This window comes from Stomoxys calcitrans, chromosome 3 (assembly GCF_963082655.1).
Source record: "Stomoxys calcitrans chromosome 3, idStoCalc2.1, whole genome shotgun sequence".
Taxonomy (NCBI): Eukaryota; Metazoa; Arthropoda; class Insecta; order Diptera; family Muscidae; genus Stomoxys; species Stomoxys calcitrans.
Genome location: NC_081554.1, coordinates 150,964,797 through 150,986,745, shown reverse-complemented (window position 1 = coordinate 150,986,745; position 21,949 = coordinate 150,964,797). Strand labels below are relative to the sequence as shown.

The 21,949-nt window shown below is 40.7% G+C and overlaps 1 protein-coding gene across 1 annotated transcript in view; it reads right to left on the bottom strand.

Moving 5' to 3' along the window:
• Nucleotides 1–300: 300 nt before the first annotated feature.
• The window catches only part of LOC106086313 (probable cytochrome P450 313b1), a 31,907-nt gene continuing 10,258 nt past the window's right edge, over nucleotides 301–21,949 (bottom strand). The window contains exons 3-5 of the mRNA XM_059365791.1: nucleotides 21,516–21,698; nucleotides 9,835–9,904; nucleotides 301–509 (exon numbers count right to left, since the gene is read on the bottom strand). Coding sequence (XP_059221774.1) covers nucleotides 365–509; nucleotides 9,835–9,904; nucleotides 21,516–21,698 — 398 coding nt within the window. The 3' untranslated portion in view covers nucleotides 301–364. The remainder of the gene's footprint in view (nucleotides 510–9,834; nucleotides 9,905–21,515; nucleotides 21,699–21,949) is intronic.

Sequence of the window (21,949 nt, the reverse complement as noted above, 5' to 3'; positions counted from 1 at the left end):
CCAACCATTAGTTTCAAGTGAGTTAAAATTTTCGTACGCCATTGTTTGTCATATGCTACAAATAACAAATTATATCTTGTGATATAGTTTAAATTGATCCAAAACTATATATTTTCACAGTTAAATTTGTTCATAGTAAAAATTTTAAACATTTTATACCAAAAATAATTTGGTCAAGTCATCGTTAAACTAACCAGAAGTTCATAAGTTTTATCTATTTTTAAAAACAACATAAACTAAAATCAACTAAATATGTCTTTAGCGCTAGATGAAGTTCAATTTTATTGAAAATTTGTTTATTTTAACTGAACCATTGGGGTCACTTTTTTTTGAGTGTGTATATAAGGTAAGGTATAAAATATTTTTATACATGTTGTCTTACATTTCCAATGAAGTCGTTTAAGATATTCTTCGCTTTCTGTTGTAATTTGCAGGATGACGTAACTGAATATAAAGCATCAGGATGTATCCAGGGAGATAATATTCTTCCAATCACTGTTTCGAGAACACTAAAAATAGAGAAACATGTAACAGACAATTCGAAAATCTCTACTGATTATAGTTAACATGACCTGCCTAAATTTTGATGTTCAGTTAGGCACAACAGTGGGATGCCTCTTGACAGGGCCCTACAGTTGGTCACCACGGCATTTCAAAAAATTTTTCGGGCTGCGAAATCTTTGTTTTCATTTCCTTTCTTGACTGAATAGTGCTCAAAAATCCCTACAAAAAATCCGCTTAAGGTCTACAATATCTCTCCTGGTATCGTGAATATTAGACTTTTAATTTTTGGAATTTTGCCCGAAACCGGCTTTGTTTTGTGCGATTAATGAACGCATTTGTGGTTTAATTTTCAGGTGAAAAATTCCTCCTTAGAAGTCAAAAATCTTGTATGCTGACCTCGGCCCAACAGCGGCGGTGGTGGTAACAGGCCGTAGAATGTTGTCTGCTACTGAGACCTCGACTGGTGGTGTGACTGCGCCAGGCTCCACTAGCCAACAGACGACTGGTATGGCTTGTGCCGAAGGCACCTGGTTCGAGTCTTAAGGACAGGCCGAACTTATTTTATCTTGGCATGCATATAATTTGCCTAAGCCATCATCCTCTTCTGGCAAACCATTACGCTCTTTAATAGGTTGGAACAATAAAAGGCGCATAGCTTTCAGGTTTATTGAGAGGCTTGGTGCGTATGATCCTACAACTCTCACCGATAAGGAGCGGGACTCCCTTAATTTGGCTCGAAGATTCTCCGCGCAGGCTACACGTCTAGGTTTGGAAACGGCACCGCAGTCAGCCAAAACGATTCGGTCACCTGGAGGGCATCCCATTACCAATAGTAATATGGGTCCAAGAACCTTTGCTAATGTCGTTAAGAACAGCTTGGTGATGGTAGATGTCGACATGGGAAAATAACAGGTTTGCATACCTAGGAACAATTGGAGTGGGATAGTCAATAGACTGTCATCTGTATACTCATATGTCCTTGCGGAATTGCCAGGGCTTTCTCCAGTTTGTGGCGATTCAGGCTGGTACCGGGGCCGATATAGACTAATTGCCTTCGGGGATCAACGCTCAATTGATGTGTATCGTTGTGCGCTAAAAAAGATTGGTGAGATCTGGAAAGTTGCGGAACTATATTTAGTCAAGAAGGAAGATATTCCATCTCAACCAATGGAGCATGCTTAGAGAATTCCAAGGATTCCATCCGATCCTGAATGCATACTTTGGAGACTAAGGGATTGTAATCCAAATCTTTCAACCATCGATTGGAAGATTGGATGAGGCTGATGGTGACCGTAGTATTGGTACTAAACCCCGGCTGGCTCGCAGACCTCAAAAGATGCAGTTGTATGCTACGGATTCAACAAGCTGATACTGAAGATATATTAAAGCGGTGGGGTTCGGGAATCAGGAGACAACTCAGCAGTTGTTGCTGAAAATTTACTTGAGGAACTATCGATCACATCGCTACAGACTGGCGGATTGCAGAACCCTGAAAATCCCCCTGCCACGATCGAAACAGGAGGGGAAGGTATGGAAACGGGACCCGACGAGCCCTGTGTGGGTGGGTCATCCAGTTGGGCTTGAGTGTACGCCAGCGGGGAAGGACGGAACTCAAAAAGTACTTCGACAGCAGCAGCTAGTAAAACATCTAAGAAGGAATCGTCCACATCGCATTTGTCAAGAGGAAGAGTGGTTACACAGCTTTCTCACCTGCCCCTAGATGCGTTAGGAAGCTCATCATGACAAGATCTAACGAATCTTGTGAGGATGAACTCCTGGTGGAATCAGAAGATGAGGCTAACCCAACAGTGGTGAAAGTTCTGAATCTTGACTATGGTCCGGTTTCTGGAGATGAACCCACACCATTGTTCGGCGGCACTAAAATCCTCCTGATAGCAGGGGGATTTGTCGTGGTTCTTATCCAGGGACCATGGGTGCGTGGGGGAACGGAACGTAGACTAAGAATTCAGGGATTTAAACTACTCAAGGGTACGGGGGGAATGGGAGACACAGAGCCTGGGGTGAGCTGCTTATCGAATATATTATAAGTGGCAATCTGGCGATTTGTAATATAGGGAATGTACCGTGTTTTAACAGGTAGGAGGTACTAGATATTACCTTTGTATCGGAAGATATAAGTGGAAGAATATGTGACTGGGATGTGTTGGTTGACCACAGCTCCTCTGATCACCGTTATATTAGTTTCAGCCTTGGAGAAAATACTGCAGAAGTGGTCCCTCGGCTTAACAGAAAAAAGGGGGATTGGGATAAATTTCGGCACAAATTCTGCACGTCTATCCCTTCTTGACCAGAAAAGTAAGTGGAAACTGCAGAGGATATAGACATAATGGTCAAGCGGATCACGAAGGCCCTGAATGACTCGCTTGTGTCAGCATATCCTAGTGCCAAGCCAAGAGGCAAACAGTGACCGCCATGGTGGACAACAGAGCTGGTTGGTCTAAGAAAGGACTACAGAAAACTATTCAACAGAGGACGGCTATAAGACTGAGCTAAAAAATTATTGGGCGATCTGAGAAAAGCTTGAACAAATCCTGGGTGGAATTCTGCCGTTCCCTGGAGGATATGTATGAGGCCTCTAGGCTAATTAAGATCCTATCATCGAGACCTATTACGATGGTATATATTCAGAAGTCAGAGAATGCATGGACAACTTCTAGTAAGGAAACACTAGAACTACTCGTTGACACACATTTCCCGGGAACTATCCAGCGAACCACGTGGCTCTAGAAGAGGTTGTCACGATAAGCAGTCATCGGAGGTTATTAGGGAAATTGTTTCTGAGTCGAAAATTCTTTGGGCGATAAGAAGACTCCTTTAAGTCGCCAGGTCCTGATGATGTATCACTGGTTGAAATACAAGCTGTGTTCGCCAGACTGGCTCCTTGGCTTAAGGAGATATACTGTGTATGTATCAGCATGTCATGTCAAAAGTCATTTTCATTCCGCGGCAGGAAAACCTTACCACGCGAGCGCGAACGATTTTCGTTCTATTTGTCTGTCATCATTTTTGCTGAAGACTCTAATTCTAGAGAGGTTGATAGAAACATATAAATAAAAGATCCCTGGAGATCGCCAGTCTCGGCAACGGCATGCGCTTAGTAAGGGCAAGTCCACTGAAGAAGCGCTTCACGACCTAGTCGCCTGCATAGAAGGTTCTCTCGCTGTCAAGGAATATATAATGGTAGCATTTCTTGACATTGAAGGTGATTTCAATGATGTAAAACCGACATCAATCATGAAGGGTTTCTAGGCATCAACACTACCGCAAGAAAGATAATTAATAACTTACTTACTAAAAGATGAATTAGATGGATCAGCAGAGGAACACGTCAAGGAGGTGTACTGTCTCCTCTACTTTGGAATATACCCATTAACAATATGCTATTGTCTCTGGAAGAAAAAGGTGTAAAAGTGATCGTGTATGCTGATCACATGGCAACTGCGGTCAGGGGAAAGATTCCCAGCACTCTTAGATATATATTTCAAGAAGATCTACGTTCAACAGGGAAGTGGGCTACTGAAAGTGGTCTAAGCCTTAATGGATGCAGGACAGGAGTAGTTCTTTTCAGCAGTAGATACAAGTTAACTACAGTGGCACCTGTCTCCTTGGGAGGAGAGAATGTTTCATTTACTGAAAGCGCAAAATCCCTGGTTGTTTTGCTTGACAAGAAATTGAACTTCAAATCCAAAATTTTGGAAGGGGCAAGAAAGACAACTCTTGCCCCATACACCAGCCAGAGGGCTAGTGGCAAATGTTGTAGTTTAAACAGCGTGACATTCACTGGGTATATACTGCAGTTGTCAGACCTATAATGCTATAAGGTGTTGTAGTCTGGTGGACGGTACTTTGGTAAATATTTCCTGTTTACGGGATATTTCGGGGGTGGGGCGGCCATCTAGACACTTCGCTCATAAAGTTAATATAAGCTTCGTGCACCACTTTCAAATATATTTTATATGAGCCCCATATTGGCAAGATGGTAAATAAGTTCTGTTTTTGAGGATGGAGTTGGCCCCCAGGCTCTCTGACCTAAAAATAAGTATCAATTTCGTACTCTACTCCCAAATAGCTTTTATAAAAGTCACCTTTTGCAATGGTCGGTAAATACGTCCAATTATTAAGGTATTTTGGGGTGGGACGACCCCCAAACACATGGCTCTTAAATTGGACATCAAATTCGTTTTTTCACTCAAGCTCCTTTTGTTTGAGCCCTATATTGTCGTGATTGGTTTATATATCCATTTACCGGGTTTTGGGAGGCTCCCGAGGCACCCGACCCCAAAAATAGAAACCACGCTTTGTTTTAGGTGACTGGGTACTTGGACCCAAAATTATAATACGATATTCGTTTTCGAGTCTCGAATACCTTTCATTTGATACCCATATTGTGCCTATCGGCCAACTTTTGATTTGGGGTGGTGTTTTTGGGGTATGGGGGAGGGTCCGCCCCATCCGATACCAAACAATTATGTAGGCTTTATTTCCTTCCAGACCAACCTACACAATCTGTGGAACTTTTAAGAAAATCGGTTCAGCCGTTTTCCGAACAAACAAACAAACCGAGTCCCATATAGTCACAATTGTTTAATATACCCAATTTGGGCATTTTCGGGGGGTTAGTGTGACCCCCTATACTTCAATTTGATATTGTGATCTACTCCCGAATACATTTCATTTAATTTTCTGCTTGGAGGAGTTTTGGGGTTATGGCGACTTCCTGGGTACTTGGAACATATTCGCATTGTACTCTTTAATACTTTAATCATTTGATACCCATATTGTCATTATCGGTCTACTTTAGATTTTGGGTGGTGTTTTTAGCGTAACGGGAAAGGGTCGGCCCCTTCCGATATCAACAAATTATAAAGCCTGTTCCTCCCTCCTGTCCATATCCGCACTCTACTCCGGAATACCTTTCATTTCAGTCCCATATTGCCATGGTTGTCCAATAAACCTATTTTAGGGGGTTTTTGATTTTGGGCGGCCCCCCAATTACTGGGACCCAATTTTTTTTAATACTAACTTCTACTCTACTCCAAAAACCTTTTATTTGAATCCCATACTTTCCCCATCGATACACTTTTTTTGGGTAGTACATTGAGGGTAAAGAGGAGGGTCCGCCCCCCTTCCGATATCCAAAAATTATATAGCCTATGTTTCTTTCCAGGCCAACCTACACAATCTGTGATTGGCCTGTTCCTTAATGGAATGTTCATAGGCAAATTTGCATTTTCAAGCATCCACTGAGATACACTTTCCATTGTTCTACTGGGCAGCAACTCAGTCATTAAACTTTCTTAAATCTACCTTCTGGCACATTTATTGTTTTATTGGACTATGCTGCATTGCTGCTGACACATACAAATCTCCATTTGCATACTGGTAAATATTCCATTCATGAAACTTCCTTAAATCTGGCTCCCTTCTCATTTTACCTACCACGACATCATTTGTTCCTTGCTGTCCCCTGGTAATAAGTACAACAACAGCAATTGTGTGGAAGGCAACAACAACGTTTTGTCTCTTGCTTTCTATCCCCTGCGGTTGGATGTTGTTGTTTTTTATTTCAAAACCCTTTTTATTTCTATTTTATTGGATGTTGTTGTTTGTAATTTGAACACCTTTTTTATTCTTTGCTATTTTTGATCATATTTGAATATTTTTGTTTCGCACACCATGCGTGATCTGTGAAATGTTGGACTATTATTTATGTTTGCCTGTTACTACCGATCATGTGTTTTTATTATTTAGGTTTTTTTTTTTCTAATACAAGGTGTGTTCTGAAGATCTGGTCATATCGAGAAGGTTACCCGACCACTGTAGTGTAGTGTATAAAGCGGGGATTCTTGTTATTAAAAAAGTGGTGGAATCGCTAAGATGTAACGACGAATGGCATAAATATCTTCTCAGACAGCTATTAAACCCCTAGAAAACGCATTTTTGAATTCAAAAACCGCCCTCGATAGTCGCAGATCTCTCAACGAGTTGGCTGAACAGTTAAAAATTCACCTGTTATGGGTGCCGGGCCACAGAGGTATCCCAAAGAATTGTAGAGCAGACGATTTCGTGAAACTAAGAACTACCTTACAAGTTCCAGAGGAACTGGAATCTGTTAGTATACCTCTAGCGACATGTAAGATAAGTCTAATTAAGGAATATTCCTTAATTATGTGGCCTAATCTAGGCATAAAGAGGTCTACCGCTTTGCTGTCGCTGGCTAGAACAGATGTCTCAGTCATCGTGTCCGTCATGACAGGTCACTGTCTGATCGAAAAACATGCTGACAGACTTAAGCTTGCAAGTGAAGATATTTGTAGAAGCTGTGGGAACGTTGAAGAAGAAGAGACTATAGAACATCACATATAGTATGTGTGTCCCGCATTGGCAGTCAGAAGCAGTTTCACTTTAGGTTCTCCTTTCTTTGAGAAATTGTTGGGCTTTTGAAAGAGGTCTGAATGGTTCAACAGTAGGAATTAGAAGTAAGGAACTTCCTTATAGTACCACAAAGGAACAAAAACGTCTAAGTGAGTTTTATGGCAGACTGTCACTTAAACCTAAGCATATAACTGTGTGACGGTGGACATAAAAAAAAAAATCATGGTAAATAGAGATGTTCTTAAATATTTTGAGGCTGATGCGCAGAGATTCAAAACACTCTGAGCAATGGGTAACTAACTTTTACTTACTTTTAGTTTATCTGAGCACTATACTGGCACGGTCAGGAAATAAGTCCTGTTTGGAGGTGCTGTTAGGGCCTTTCAGATATAGGTTGCAATGGTCGGTAAATATGTCTGGTATGGTGGTATTTTTGGGACTAAGGTAGACCCCCATATATCAGATTCGTGATCTAGTCTGAAATTCCTTTAATTTTAACCCCATATTGTCATTATTAGTTTATATTTCCATTTGGCGGGCTTTGGGGGTGGGCCCCCCCCCCCTGGATATCCCACACTTAATAAAGATACAAATTTCCTTTTTTGAGTTATTAAAAACAAACTAAATTTCTCTTGAATCGCCCCACCCATCTCCGAGATGTGGCGTTTTTGAAAATAGGTTATGAGGGTCCGCCCAAAAAGTTTGGATGTTAGATCTACTTCATTCTCTTTGTTGCGCCGAAAGTGGATATCAGATTCATACTATACTTCCAAAACCACATTTAAACTTCATACTGCTATAGTCGGTATATATGTGTGGTTTAGGGGGAATTTCTGAGGTCAGTCGTCCCTCAACCACTTGACCATTAACCAGATATCAGATTTGAGCCCTTTTTTGCCATAATCCACAAATATGTCCAGTTTGGGTATGTAGGGTGGGCGGCCACCCAGGGACTTAGCCCTGAAAAAATATCAGCATCGTGGTCTACTCTCAAATTTCTTTCGTTTGACCACCAATTGCCATTGGTTTAGGGGTATTTTATGGGGTGAGACGACCACCAAACACTTGGCCTCAAAATCGGATATTAAATTCGTTTTCTACTATCAAATACTTATTATTTATTGCCATAACCCGGTTTGAAGGGAGTTTAGGCGGCGGACCCTGAAATAATATCTGCATAGTGCTAAAAAACGATTTTGTTTGAGCCTCATAAAGGTAAGCATTTTGAAGGTGGCTATCAAGATATTCAGGGCTAATCAATTTTTTTTGTATTGGTTATCTAAATTCAAAATCGTATTTATAAGCTACCTCTTATTGGGTAGCTTAGATCCTTAAAGATCCGCGGGTCCTCCTGCGTCTATCCTAATTTGATTGCAAAAAGTGCACTCTACTACCAAAGACTTATTATTGCTGTTCTATTCTATCCTGATCGGCCTTAATATATTGTTTGTAATTCCTTTTTTTGGGTAGAATAGGGAGAGGGGGATTGTCCTCTGATACATCCTTTCATTTGAGTACATTCACTGTCGTCCTACATGATGCTAAGACCCACAAGGCAATTTATTTGAGTCGTTTATTGTCGCGATCTATTGGGTTGCCCAAAAAGTAATTGCGGATTTTTCATATAGTCGGCGTTGACAAATTTTTTCACAGCTTGTGACTCTGTAATTGCATTCTTTCTTCTGTCAGTAATCAGCTGCTACTTTTAGCTTGCTTTAGAAAAAAAGTGTGAAAAAAGTATATTTGATTAAAGTTCATTCTAAGTTTTATTAAAAATGCATTTACTTTCTTTTAAATACATGCCCTGCTGAACTGCAGGACGAGACCGGGGTACTTGAATCCTTAGAATCCGTAGACCTTTCATGATGGTCTAATATGCCCACTTCGGACGGTTTTGGTTTTGGGGCGGCCCTCTTGGAAATTACATTAAATTTTTAATATTCGATAGTCATATTCGTACTCTACTCTCGAATAACTTTTATTGGAGTCCCATATGGTTCCGGCCCCTCAGACATCAAGGAATACTATTTTAATGTCATATTTGCACTCTACTTTTAAATACCTTTCGTTTGATCGCCCAAAGCGATGAGAGTCCTTTTGGGGGGTTTTTTGTCCTTGGGTGGGGGACCCCCCGAACACTTTGGCGAAATTTGAATACCATTTTCACCGGCGGCTCACACTCTACCATCTGTGAAAATTTCAGCCGTTCTTGAGTCTATACGGAGCAGACAAACAAACTAACAAACAAAGCGCAACAATTTCATTTTTATATAATAGATAATTTTTCGGCCTCTTCGATTCCCGAGTGTAAGAGGTAGGGCGTCTCCCAAATTTAAATGTTTGTGAGATTCGTATTTTATTTTCAAATACCTGTCTTTTCTACTAATTGGTGTCGCTCTCGGCATGCCATTCGGCAATAAAAAGAGGTCCCTTATAATAGAGCTTAAACTTGCCTCGGGCAGCAGCATTGATATGAGGGAAGTATCCCCGCTGTTCCTTAATGGAATAATCATGGACAAATTTAAATTTTTTTTCTTACAGGGGAACTAGAATCTATGAGTGTGTAACTAGAAACTATGAGATAACGCACGAAGAGCATCGAATAACACATGGTCAGAAATTTGGGCTGCAAATGCTACAAATTTATGCTGTACTCAAGGTACTCAAGAAGTCAGCACAGAGAAACGGTTTATATGGAAGCTAGACTAGGTTATAGATCGATTTAGTAACAATTTTTTGGAAGTCAGAATAGAACTCCACATTCAAAATTCCAACTAAAACGGCTATACTTTACGCCCTAAAGAGGTGCAAGAAGTCAAATCGGGGAATAGGGAGCCATTGCAGGTTATCCTATAAGACTAAACTCGGTACAAATATTGAAAGTCGTAACAGAACATGCAAAATTTCAGCCCAATAAATGACGACTTTACTTACCAGGTATAAGCATTTATTATCTCTTTCGATCCATCATCTTGGAAATCCATTTTTTGTCCCAACGTTGTTTCTAAATTAAGGTTGAAAGCAAAATATTATTACTATAGTGTAAAACAATAAATATAAACAAGTAAAAGCGTGTCAAGTTCGGCCGGGCCGAATCTTGAGAACCCACTACCTTGGATTCTGCTAAAAGTTTACACAAAGGATTTGGACCGTACGTGACACGATTGTTGGAAGTCGTAACAAACCCCTACGTGCAAAATGTCAGCTCAATCCGATAACAAATGCGGCCTTAAGGGGCTCAAGATATCAAATCGGGAGATCGGTTTATATGGGAGCTATACCAGGTTGTATAAAAAAAAATTAGTTGAAGTGCATAACTTTATGCTACATACAAAACTTCTGTCAAACCATCAAAAATTAAAGCTTCTAGTAACCGAACAAGGATGATCAAGAGACCGGTTTATATAGGAGCTATATTAGGTTATAGACTGATTTGGACCGTACTTGGCACAGTTGTTGAAAGTCGTAACAGACCATCGCATGCAAAATTACAGCCAAATCGGTTTATATGGGAGCCATATCAGCTTATAGACCGATGTGGACCGTACTTGACGCAGTTGTTGGCAGTCATAAACGAACATTGCGTGCAAAATATCAGCCAAATCGGACAAAAATTGCGGCTTGTAAGGGCTCAAGAAGTCAAATTGGGAGTTCGGTTTATATGGAAGCTATATCAGATTATTGACCGAAATGGATCGTACTTGGCACAGTTGTTGAAAGTCATAACAAAACACTTTGTACAAAATTTTAGCCAAATCGGACAAAAATTTCGTCAAATCGGGAGATCGGTTTATATGGGAGCTATACAAGGCTATAAACCGATTTTGACCGTAGTTGACGCAGTTGTTGGAAGTCATAACAGAACACCGCGCAAAACTTCAGCCAAATCGGACAAAATGTGCGGGTTCCGGGGGCTCAAGAAGTCAAATCGGGAAATTGGTTTATATGGGAGCTATATTTAAATCTGAACCGATATGACTCATTTGCAATCCCCAGCGACCTACATCAATTCCGACACGGGAAAGCTGTGAGCACTACGCAGGCTGGAACATTGAGGTCCAATCTGTTTGATGTTTATTGGTGTAACGAGACGCTTGGTTGCGAGCCACCGGGCGCGTCCACAGGTTCGCGCCACCGGATAGTGGAATGCTTCTCATGGAGTAGCTGTAACGGCAGTCACGGACAATCAACGGTATCGAGCGGAGAGTCTCAGTGAGAGGTCGGGCGGCACCGCCTATGATGCTCGATATTACAAGGCGAGTAAAGTGATACTCCTTCTGACTGCCAGTGCGGAACACACACACAGAAGGTGTTCTATAGTCTCTCCTTTTTGTAAGACATCACAGCTTCTGCAAAAGTCGTGTCTGGCAACCTTCAGTCTGTCATGCTTTCCGATTAGACAGTGAACTGTCATGACGGACACATTGATTGAGACGTCGAGGTCGGTTTTTGTGTTCAGAAATAATTTCTCCAGAGATTGAATGGCTGCCTGGCTGTCTGAGAAGACATTTATGCCAATCGTCGTTATGACATTATATCTTAGCCATTTAAACACTTCCTTAATTGCAAGGATCTTCGCTTGATACACACTACAGTGGTCGGTATATGACCAATTCTAGATCTTTAGAGTACACCCCAAAGCCCACCTGGTCGTATAGTTTGGAACCATCCGCATAGATGTGTGTAACTTCTATTACCAGGGATATTGTAGTTCCAAACGGTTCTAACAGGAATAGTGGTACAGTACCTTTTATCAAAAAGCGGCTCAGGTAGGATGTAATCCACACTGCCTGAAACATCGGACATTGTATCAAGGATAGCACAGTGTTCGTAGCCACCGCATAACCAAAGAGAAAGTTCCCTTCACCTCACGGCAGTGGTCGCTGCAATTTGTCTTGCCACAATGTCCAGAGGCTTTAGATGTAGCATTCAATTGAGTGCATTAGCTGGTGTCGTCCTCAGTGCGGCTGTGATGCACAAACAAGCCATCCTTTGGATTCGGTTAAGTATTGAACAGTAGGTGGACTTTTGAAGCGCCGTCCACCAGACCATAACACCAAATGGCATTATAGGTCAGACAACTGCAGTATATACCTAATGCATGACCCGCGATCTTACCCCCAAACTTTTGCCATTAACAGGAATGTTGGATTGAAGTTCAATTTCCTGACCAGTAAAACACCCAGATATTTTGCGCTTTCTGTAAATGGAACTTTCCCTCCTACCAAGGAGACAGGTGCCTCTCTAGGCAACTTGTATCTCCTGCTGAAAGGAACTATTTATGTCTTGCACGGTATATCTCTTTGAGTGCTGGAAAAGTTTCCCCTAACAGCAATTATCTTCCTTCTTGACTTAATCTAGTGTTGTACCTGGACAGATCGCACCAATCTTTTTTAGTGCACAACGAAACATTTCAATTGGACATTTCAATATCGGCCCCGACACCACCCTGCATCGCCATAAACTGAAGGAAATTCCGGAAGAACATTGGAGTATAGTGATGACAGTCCATTGACTATCCCACTCCAATTGTTGCTAGGTATGCAGCCCTGTTTTTCTCCCTTGTCGACAATTGCCATCACCAAATTGTCCCTAGCGACATTAGAAAAGGTTCTTGGACACATTTTACTATTGTTCGCCTTCGTTCTTTTTAACATGGGATGCCCTCCAGATGACCGCAACCTTTTGCCGCTCTACTGGTAGCAGACGCAGATCATCAACCGCCTAATGGATATCACTATCGTAGATATCCTTGAGTATCTTAAATTTTTCTTCCAAAAATAATCACCTATTACAAGTTACAAAAAATTCTTGCGGAGCGAAATAAAAAAACGTCCACTACACTCATCGGTTCAAACAAGACTCTACTTTTATTAACAGCTTCGTCTACGGTAAAAGGACCTTCAATCTGTTGTAAAACCAAAAACAGTTTAATTGCAAAAGTACTTCGATAGCCGCAAACGATCATTCATGTACCGGACCAATAATTATTCTCTTGTGTCTCTCCTACTACAGAGAAAGGGTGAGTATTTGAGTGTATGGACCAGTGATTGGCAAAAATACTCATACTATTGCACATTACTTTGTACGTATACAAGAAAATAATCCCAAGATGTCCCATGGGCTTGCAAATAATTGCAATCACACACAACATCTTTTCCTTTTTTGTTTCGACTAAGCACAGAGCAGTCAGTATAATGAGCAGCTCAGACGAGTGCGGGTGGTAAACTCGGATAGTGACAATTTTTAAAGTTTCGGTATAATAATGCTGGTATGTACAATGACAAAAATCATTGGAGCAACACACAAATGGCTGCCAAGTACAAGAATACAAAAACAAAAATTTCTAAGTCACATATGTACATGGTTTGGTAACATTTGCGCGATAAAGAAATATCCACCACAAAGTTGATATTTAAATATGCGAAAACAACAACTCCCATAGATATTTTTTGTTTTATTTACAGCATAACGAATACAGCAGATCATAATACAAAACCATAATGGAGTTGTGAGCAAATAGAAGGCTTCGAATATAATTGTGTCTTTTAACATCGAAATAATTCCAAAAATTTTCTGAAAGAGTTCGAATTACCAACTAAGATCTGCTTATAATTCGGTTATGGACCGATTGAGACTGTGCGTTAAAAAAATGTTGGAGGACATTAAAGAAACCGGTTAGCAAAATTTTAGCCAAATCGGAATCGCGCCCTCTAGAGGTTCCACAAATCAATCCAGGGGATCGGTTTATATGGGGCTTTAGAAGCATATGGCCCGATATAAACGGCGATTAAGAATACATATAATCGGAGTTGAATATTGCTTGATGTTGTAAACGTAATGAAAAGATTAATATTTTACTTCATAGGGCACGGTGTGTATTAGAAAAACATTTAAAAATAAATAGTCAATTTAAAAGTAAAGGAGCGTGGAGCGAAGCAGAGCGAAAATAAAAATTGTGAATTGTGTTATCGAAAATTTTGGCTTTTGAATTTTTACATAAAGCGAAGCATAAAGATGTCCCCACTATATACGCAGCTCATAATTCGTATGTGTGGACCCCCTTCAGAGTTCAACACATGTTCGAAAAGCCGTTCGTTTACCAAATACCACACCTGGGACCGACGATCTGGTGGAATCCTACCGGATGCACTGCCGATATTGATGACTGCATAACTCATCACATCTCTGTTGTGCTTCCTTGCCACTCCGGCGTAAGAGGTCGGCTCCTTACCTTTCTCTGCGACCATTTTCCCCTTCCGTGATAGCTGTGGCATACTTTTGGAAGTCACAGTCTTCCATGAATGAAGACTCAGGGGCCGTGCGCGCTTCCTTCGTTGCTGTTCCGACTTTGTCTTCCTCCGCAGGACACTGTCTGGAGTCTCCATTGCAGGGGGGCTGGCTTGGTTTTCCCAGAGTATTTGAAAGATCTGCTTTACGGAAGATTTGAATTTCGTTCCAGCTTTAGTAGAAGTGCCTGGAATGTCAGTTCTATCACTTCCAGCATACTGCGCTTTCGCCCGATTGCGCTGCGCTACGGTGCCCTCGTTCGTCGTGCACTGGATCGCTTTCTCGAGCTGCCTGTAAGCTTAGCAAAACCATCGCTCACTTCTGACGTTATCCCGCTATCCTCATCTCTCGATTCGGCTGCGATGGCTGTTTCGTTGACACTGTCGTTGTTTGCCATCGGAAACACCACCTTCCTTTACATAAAGGAAGGTGGTCTCTTCTTGGAGCAATACTCTCGACTACAGGTGCCAAGGCACACGCACACCTAAAGGAAGGGAGGACAACATGCAACGGTCTGATGCCAACACCACAGCTGTTGGTCTTTGGAGTCAATTTTGAGCCTACTCCTGAAAAGCTTTAAATTTTTCGTAATAGGTACCTATTCCGAGATACGGATTTTTTTTTTCTCGAGGAGCGAAATGAAAACACGTCCGCTCCACTCAACGGTTACTTAACAAGACTAAATCCCTAAAGGTTATATCATAAACGAAGTGACTTTTACACCAAAAAATAATTGAGGCGTTTATGACTCAAGTATTAAAATCGAAAAATAAGTTTATATTGGAGCTATATCCAAATCTAACCCTTATGACTCATTTTCAATCCCCAACAAAAGCTACATTCGTTCGAACTCTGTTGTGATCGACGAAATTTACTACTTTACAGGGTCGCAGAACCCATCTTATAGTTATGGAAACGAAGAGTATGTATGTCTGTCCTGCGTTTCAAGAATCTATTAATGCTGTTGATGTGACAAAGAAAAAATTGTAAAAAAAAGATTAGGTGTGTGCATAAAAAACAAAATTTTGTTTATATATTTTAAATACGACATTTTATAACTGGCTGATTAAGCATGAATCGGTCAATGACTTCAAACCAAAAAACAAATGTACAGCAAAGCCAATAATTTTAATCCATGCGAGATACCTACTGCTCCTTTAATTACAATTTCTTTATCAAATTGACTAGAGACCATAAGCGTACACGCAATAAACTCACCACTATAGGAAGGGGGTATACTAATCTAATCATTCAGAAAAATTGTTCTGCGACCCCATAAAGTATATATATTCTGGATAGTCTAGGCATTCTGAGTCAATCTAGCCATGTCCGTCCATCCGTTGGCCGAAAACACTATAGCGGTCGAACGCGTACGCTAGTCGCTTGAAATTTTGCATAGATGCTTCTAATTGATGTAGGTGTTGAGGATTGCAAATGGGCCATATCGGATACAGATTTGGCTAATCCGTATCCAACATCCATGTCAAGTATGATCCTAGTCGGTCTATAATCAGATATAGCCTCATATAAACCGATCTCTCTATTTGACTTCTTAGAAACCTCAATTTTCATCCGATTTGGCTAAAATTTGGAACACAGACTTGACTTATGACTTTCAACATCTATGCCAAGTATGATCCGAATCGATCTATAAACAGATATAGCCTCATATAAACCGATCCCCGGATTTGACTTTTTATGCTCTTAGAATCTTCAATTTTCATCCGATTTGGCTGAAATTTGGAAAAAAGACTTCACAACATCCAGGCCAAGTATGATCTGAATTGGTCTATAAACAGTCATTGCCCTATATAAACCGATCACCGTATTTGACTTTTCAGTCCTTACAAACCTAAGTTTTCATCTGCCAGGCCAAGTATTGGGTTGCTCAAAAAGTAATTGCGGATTTTTCATATAGTCGGCGTTGACAAATTTTTTCAACGGCTTGTGACTCTGTAATTGCATTCTTTCTTCTGTCAGTTATCAGCTGTCACTTTTAGCTTGCTTTAGAAAAAAAGTGCGCGAAATTTTGTTTACATTTGTTTGTTTGGCGTCAATTTTAATATGGAGCCCACAAAGGAGCATTTTCGTCATATTTTACTTTATTATTTCCGTAAAGGAAAAAACGCGGAGCAGGTTGCTAAAAAGTTACGAGATGTGTATGGTGATAAAGCCTTAAAAGGAAGACAGTGTCAAAATTGGTTTCGCAAATTCCGTTCTGGAGATTTTTCACTTAAAGATGAGCCACGTTCAGGTCGGCCAAATGAAGTTGATGATGACCAAATCAAAGCATTAATCGAATTGGATCGTCATGTAACTGAGCGTGAGATAGGAGAGAAGTTAAATATACCAAAATCAACCGTTCATTATCACATAAAAAGTCTTGGACTGGTGAAAAAGCTTGACATTTGGGTACCACATGCATTGAAAGAAATTCATTTAACAAACCGAATCAACGCTTGTAATATGCACCTTAAACGCAATAAATTCGATCCGTTTTTAAAACGAATCATAACTGGAGATGAAAAATGGATTGTTTACAACAACGTTAGTCGAAAACGATGGTCCAAGCATGGTGAACCAGCTCAAACCACTTCAAAGGATGATATCCTCCAAAAGAAGGTTATGCTGTCTGTTTGGTGGGATTGGAAGGGTGTGGTATATTTTGAGCTGCTTCCAAGGAGCCAAACGAATAATTCGGATGTTTACTGTCAACAATCAGACAAATTGAATACACCCATCAAGGAGAAGCAACCAGAATTGGTCCATCGTAAAGGTGTCATATTCCACCAGGACAATGATAGACCGCACACATCTTTGGTCACTCGCCAAAAACTGAGTGAGCTTGGCTGGGAACTTTTGATGCATCCACCATATAGCCCTGACCTTGCACCATCAGACAACCATTTATTTCGATCTTTGCAGAACTCCTTAAATGGTAAAACTTTCGGCAATGATGAGGCTATAAAATCGCACTTGGTTCAGTTTTTTGCAGATAAAGGCCAGAAGATGGCAAAAGGTTATCGAACAAAATGGCAATTATATATTTGATTAAAGTTCATTCTAAGTTTTATTAAAAATGCATTTACTTCCTTTTAAAAAATCCGCAATTACCTTTTGGGCAACCCAATATGATCTGAATCGGTCTATAAACAGTCATTGCCCCCATATAAACCGATCCCTGTAATTGACTTTTCAGCCCTTAGAAGCCTAAGTTTTCACCTGATTTGGCTGAAATTTGGCCCAAAAACATATCTTATGACTAATAACATCAGTACCCGGTTTCATCCGAATCGATATCCCGATATGAATTCTTAAGACAAAAATAATTCAAATACAAACTCAGTTAAAAAGGGTAACTTTTTAGCGGAATCCATGGTGGTGGATTTCCAAGACCCAGCCCAGCCGAACTTAGCACGCTTTTACTTATTGAATATCTTTGAGACAAACGAATCTATCCTTATTGAACGTTAGTCGCGAATGTGCTAATTTTTTATGTAACAGTCACATTGTTTATTTTAAAACCTTAACCCGAATCGCCCTAGTGTTGCCGTATGGTAACTCAAAAATTTTAATGAGTTTTTATAATTTTTCAACTATAAAAATTCAACGGTTTGACATTATGAAGCAAGTTTAGATATTTTTGCCAGGTGCGTCTTTCAACCTAATGTTAAAATAGAAAATAACAAAAAAGTTTCAGGGTGATTCGAGTTGCGGAACTTCATTTGCGGCAAAAGATGGCTCTTTCAGAGCGAAAATTCAGAATTTCTTTGAGGCCAAATATGTATGTCGTTTGCACCAAAAATCGTTTTTTGACATCAGGCCACCGTGGCGCAGAGGTCGGTTTGATCCAAACGCTTGGGATCAAATATCGGCGTGAACATAATCAAGTCAAAGCGTGCTAAGGTCGCCCGGGCCGAATCTTGGGAAACCACCGCCATGGATTCTGCTGAAAAAATTTACAATATAAATTTAGTTAAAGGGCATAATTTTAGTTTACATACCAAACTTCTATCTAACCAGCAAAAATTAAAGCTTCTAGGAACCGAACAAGCATAATCGAGAGACCGGTTTTTATGGGAGCAATATGAGGTTATAGACTCATTTGCACCTTAGGTTAGGTTCAAAAGAGGGTTGCAGATATTAATCCGCCCCATTCCACTATGGACATACGCCTAAGCAGATCCGCCCCATTCCACTATGGACATACGCCTAAGCCAGTAATCGGCTTATTGTGCGCTCTAGAAACTATAAAGTAACCTCTAAAAAGAAAATTTTAAGCTGGGAACTCCGTGCTACTTACAAAATCTTTAATTGTTTTCGATACCACTCCCCTAAGTTGGTTCATGTCTGGTATTGTGTCTCCACCTAAGTGCCGGTATCTGTTAGACGCGAAAGCCGGGCAATGACAAAGGAAATGCTCCAACGACTCATCATCTTCCCTGCATGCTCTACACATGCTATCACTTGCCGCACCGATTTTACATAAGTGAGCTCGTAGTCCTATGTGTCCCGTTATGATACCAATAGCTATACTGACCTCCTTCTTGCTTCCTTTCAGTAATAGCCTCGTCTTCTCACGATCTGGATCCCCCCATAGAATTTTCGCCGTCCTAGTGACCATTTCGCTGTTCCACAATGTTGCATGCGCATTCGTCGCCCACTCCCTTAACTCGGACTGCATCGACCCGAAAGGCTTCGGTTTAACCAAGTTTATTGACGGCAGTCCTCTGGCCTTCGACGCCAAATCGTCTGCGTTTCATTTCCCCTTACTCCGTTATGGCCCGGCACCCAAACGATGCGGCTTTTGCCATCCTCAGAGAAGGCGTTAATCTCCTTCTTACACTGTGGTGTGGTGCTAACGCGAGGACGTCGATTGTGAAAATCTTCGCGTTAGTACCACACCTCTTCACGTATTCCGTGATCGCCCGGATCTCCACCTGCAGGACCGTATTATGGTCAGGCAGTCTAAAACTCAACTCTCAATCACTGGGTTCTCAATGTAAACCTCCAGGCCCACTCTGTCCCCTAGCTTTGATCCATCCATGTGATCTTCCAGATGGCAATACTAGGGTTCCGTCAATCCAAGACTGTGCCGATGGCAGCACTCGACTTCAAGGTTCATCTCTGGTATCCGATCGGTAACCTCTTCCCTTCCTTCCAGGTTTCGTATCGTCGCCTCGATTATCTCGCGATGGTATGAGCTGCTCCCATCGCCTTAAGTCTCATAGCCGCAGTGGCTGCCTCATAATGTCAATGGGTCGGATATCTAGAATAGTCTCCAGTGCCCTAGTGGGCGTGGTCCTCATCGCTCCGCGTATGGGACAGTTGTTGAAAGCCGTAACAGAACACCGTATGCAAAATTTCAACCAAATCCGTTAAAACTTGCGGCTTATAAGGACTCAAGAAATCAAATCGGAAGATCCGTTTTATGGGTGCTATACCACGTTATAGACCGATATGGAAAGTACTTGTCACAGTTGTTGGAAGTCACAACAAAATACTTTGTGCAAAATTTAAGCTAAATCGGAAAAAATTTTCGGCTTCCAGGGGTGCAAGAAGTCAAGTCGGGAGATCGGTTTATAAGGGAGCTACATCTAAATCTGAACCGATATGGCTCATTTGCAAACCCCAACGACCTAGATCAATAAGAAGTATTCGTGCAAAATTTCAAGCGGCTAGTTTTATGCGTACGACCGTTAGATCGACTCAGAACATCGAGACGATCAAGAATATATATACTTTATGGAGTCTTAGAAGAATATTTCGAGGTGTTACAAACGGAATGGGAGGCCACCGTAGCGCAGAGGTTAGTATATCTCCCTATGACGCTGAACGCCTGGGTTCGAATCCTGGCGAGACCATCAAACAAATTTTCAGCGGTGGTTTTTCCCTCCTAATGCTGGCAACATTTGTTAGGTACTATGCCATGTAAAACTTCTCTCCAAAGAGGTGTCGCACTGCGGCACGCCGTTCGGACTCGGTTATAATTGTGAGTAGTTTGCCTCTGTTCCATAGTGGAATGTCCATGGGCAAAATTTGCTAATTTTACTAATGCTGGCTACATTTACTAAGTGGTGTCGCTATGCGGCACGCCGTTGCGATTCGGCATAAAAAGGAGGCCCATTATCATTGCGCTTAAACTCCAATTGGACTGCACGCTTTGATGAGAGACGTATTCCCTGTTCCTTAAGTGGAATGGTCTTGGAAAATTTAGTAGTACTACACGAAGTTGGGTGGGGCGTGATTAGCATGATTAACAACTGTGCGAAGTATGGTCTAAATCTGTCCATAACCTGATATAGCTGCCATATACACCGATCTCCCGATTGGGCTTCTTGAGCTTCTAGAGAGCGCAATTCTTATCCGATATGGCTGAAATTTTGCACGTGGTTTTTTGGTATGACTTCCAACAAGTATGGTCGGTTGATAGCATGATATAGCCTGAATTTGCCTAAAATTTTGGATTCTAACGGTCAACGATGATGTTGCTCATATTTATATTGAAAAAGGTCATTCAAAGAACTTGATAAATGCGATCAATGGTGGAGGGTATATAAGATTCGGCCCGGCCGAACTTAGCACGTTTTTAGATGTTTTTAAATAAATACATTCATATTGGGTTTTTTATATAAAACGAGTTTTATTTGAACAGGAAAAACTTCTGGAATAATTGTAAATCTTTCATGTTACGCACAATTGACTTTCTTACATGCCCGAATCAGTTCATATTTTACCCGCCTATGACGCTGAACGCCTGGGTTCCTGGCAAGGACATCAGAAAATTTTACAGCGGTGGTTATCCCCTCCAAATGCTGGCTACATTTGTAAGGTACTATGCCATGTAAAACTTCTTTCCAAAGAGGTTTCTCACTGTGGCATGCCGTACGGACTCGGCTATAAAAAGGAGGCGCCTTATCATTGAACTTAAACTTGAATCGGACAGCACTCATTGATTTGTGAGAAGTTTGTCCAGTTCCTTAATGGAATGTTTATGGGAAAATTTGCATTTTTTTTTGGGAAGTACATGTATACCATGTACGCTTTCGCATTTCCATATTCTTTTTTTCTTGCAACTACCCATAATATATGGTTTTATGAACTGTGTTCATATAATATGGAAATCCGAAAATTTGCAACACTTTATGAACACTATTCATAAAATACATGATTTTTTTTTTGTGTAGTGGCTCAAGAAGACATAATGGGTTATGAGAGCTATTTTTTGACTTGTACCGATTTGTCCCATCTACAATAATTTTTATAGAATAAACATAATATGTTGTAAAGGTAAACATTAAAAAAAATTTTTTGTTCAAACTTACGACATGCAGCTTCCAACACACACTTCTTTAGAATAACGTAAAGATCCTTTGTTTTATTATCGATTTCTGACAATTTCCTTATTAGAACATTGGACTCCTTGTTGAATATTGGAATAAAAGTTTCTATTATTTTACGTCCAAATGCAGGATTCAGCATACGTCTGTGTGCATTCCAACGTGGTGCTGTTTAAAAAAAACAAAAGTTTTAGCAACTGAATGTGAAAAGTTTATCAGAGCCGAATTTTGGGAACCCACCACCAACAAAATATTGGTCTAAAAATAAACCGATCTGAACCATATACGAAGCAGATGTCGAAAAGCCTAACATAAGTCACTGTGTCAAATTTCAGTGAAATCGGATTATAAATGCGTCTTTTATGGGGCCAAGACTTTAAATCGAGAGATCAGTCTTCATGGCAGCTATATCCAATTTT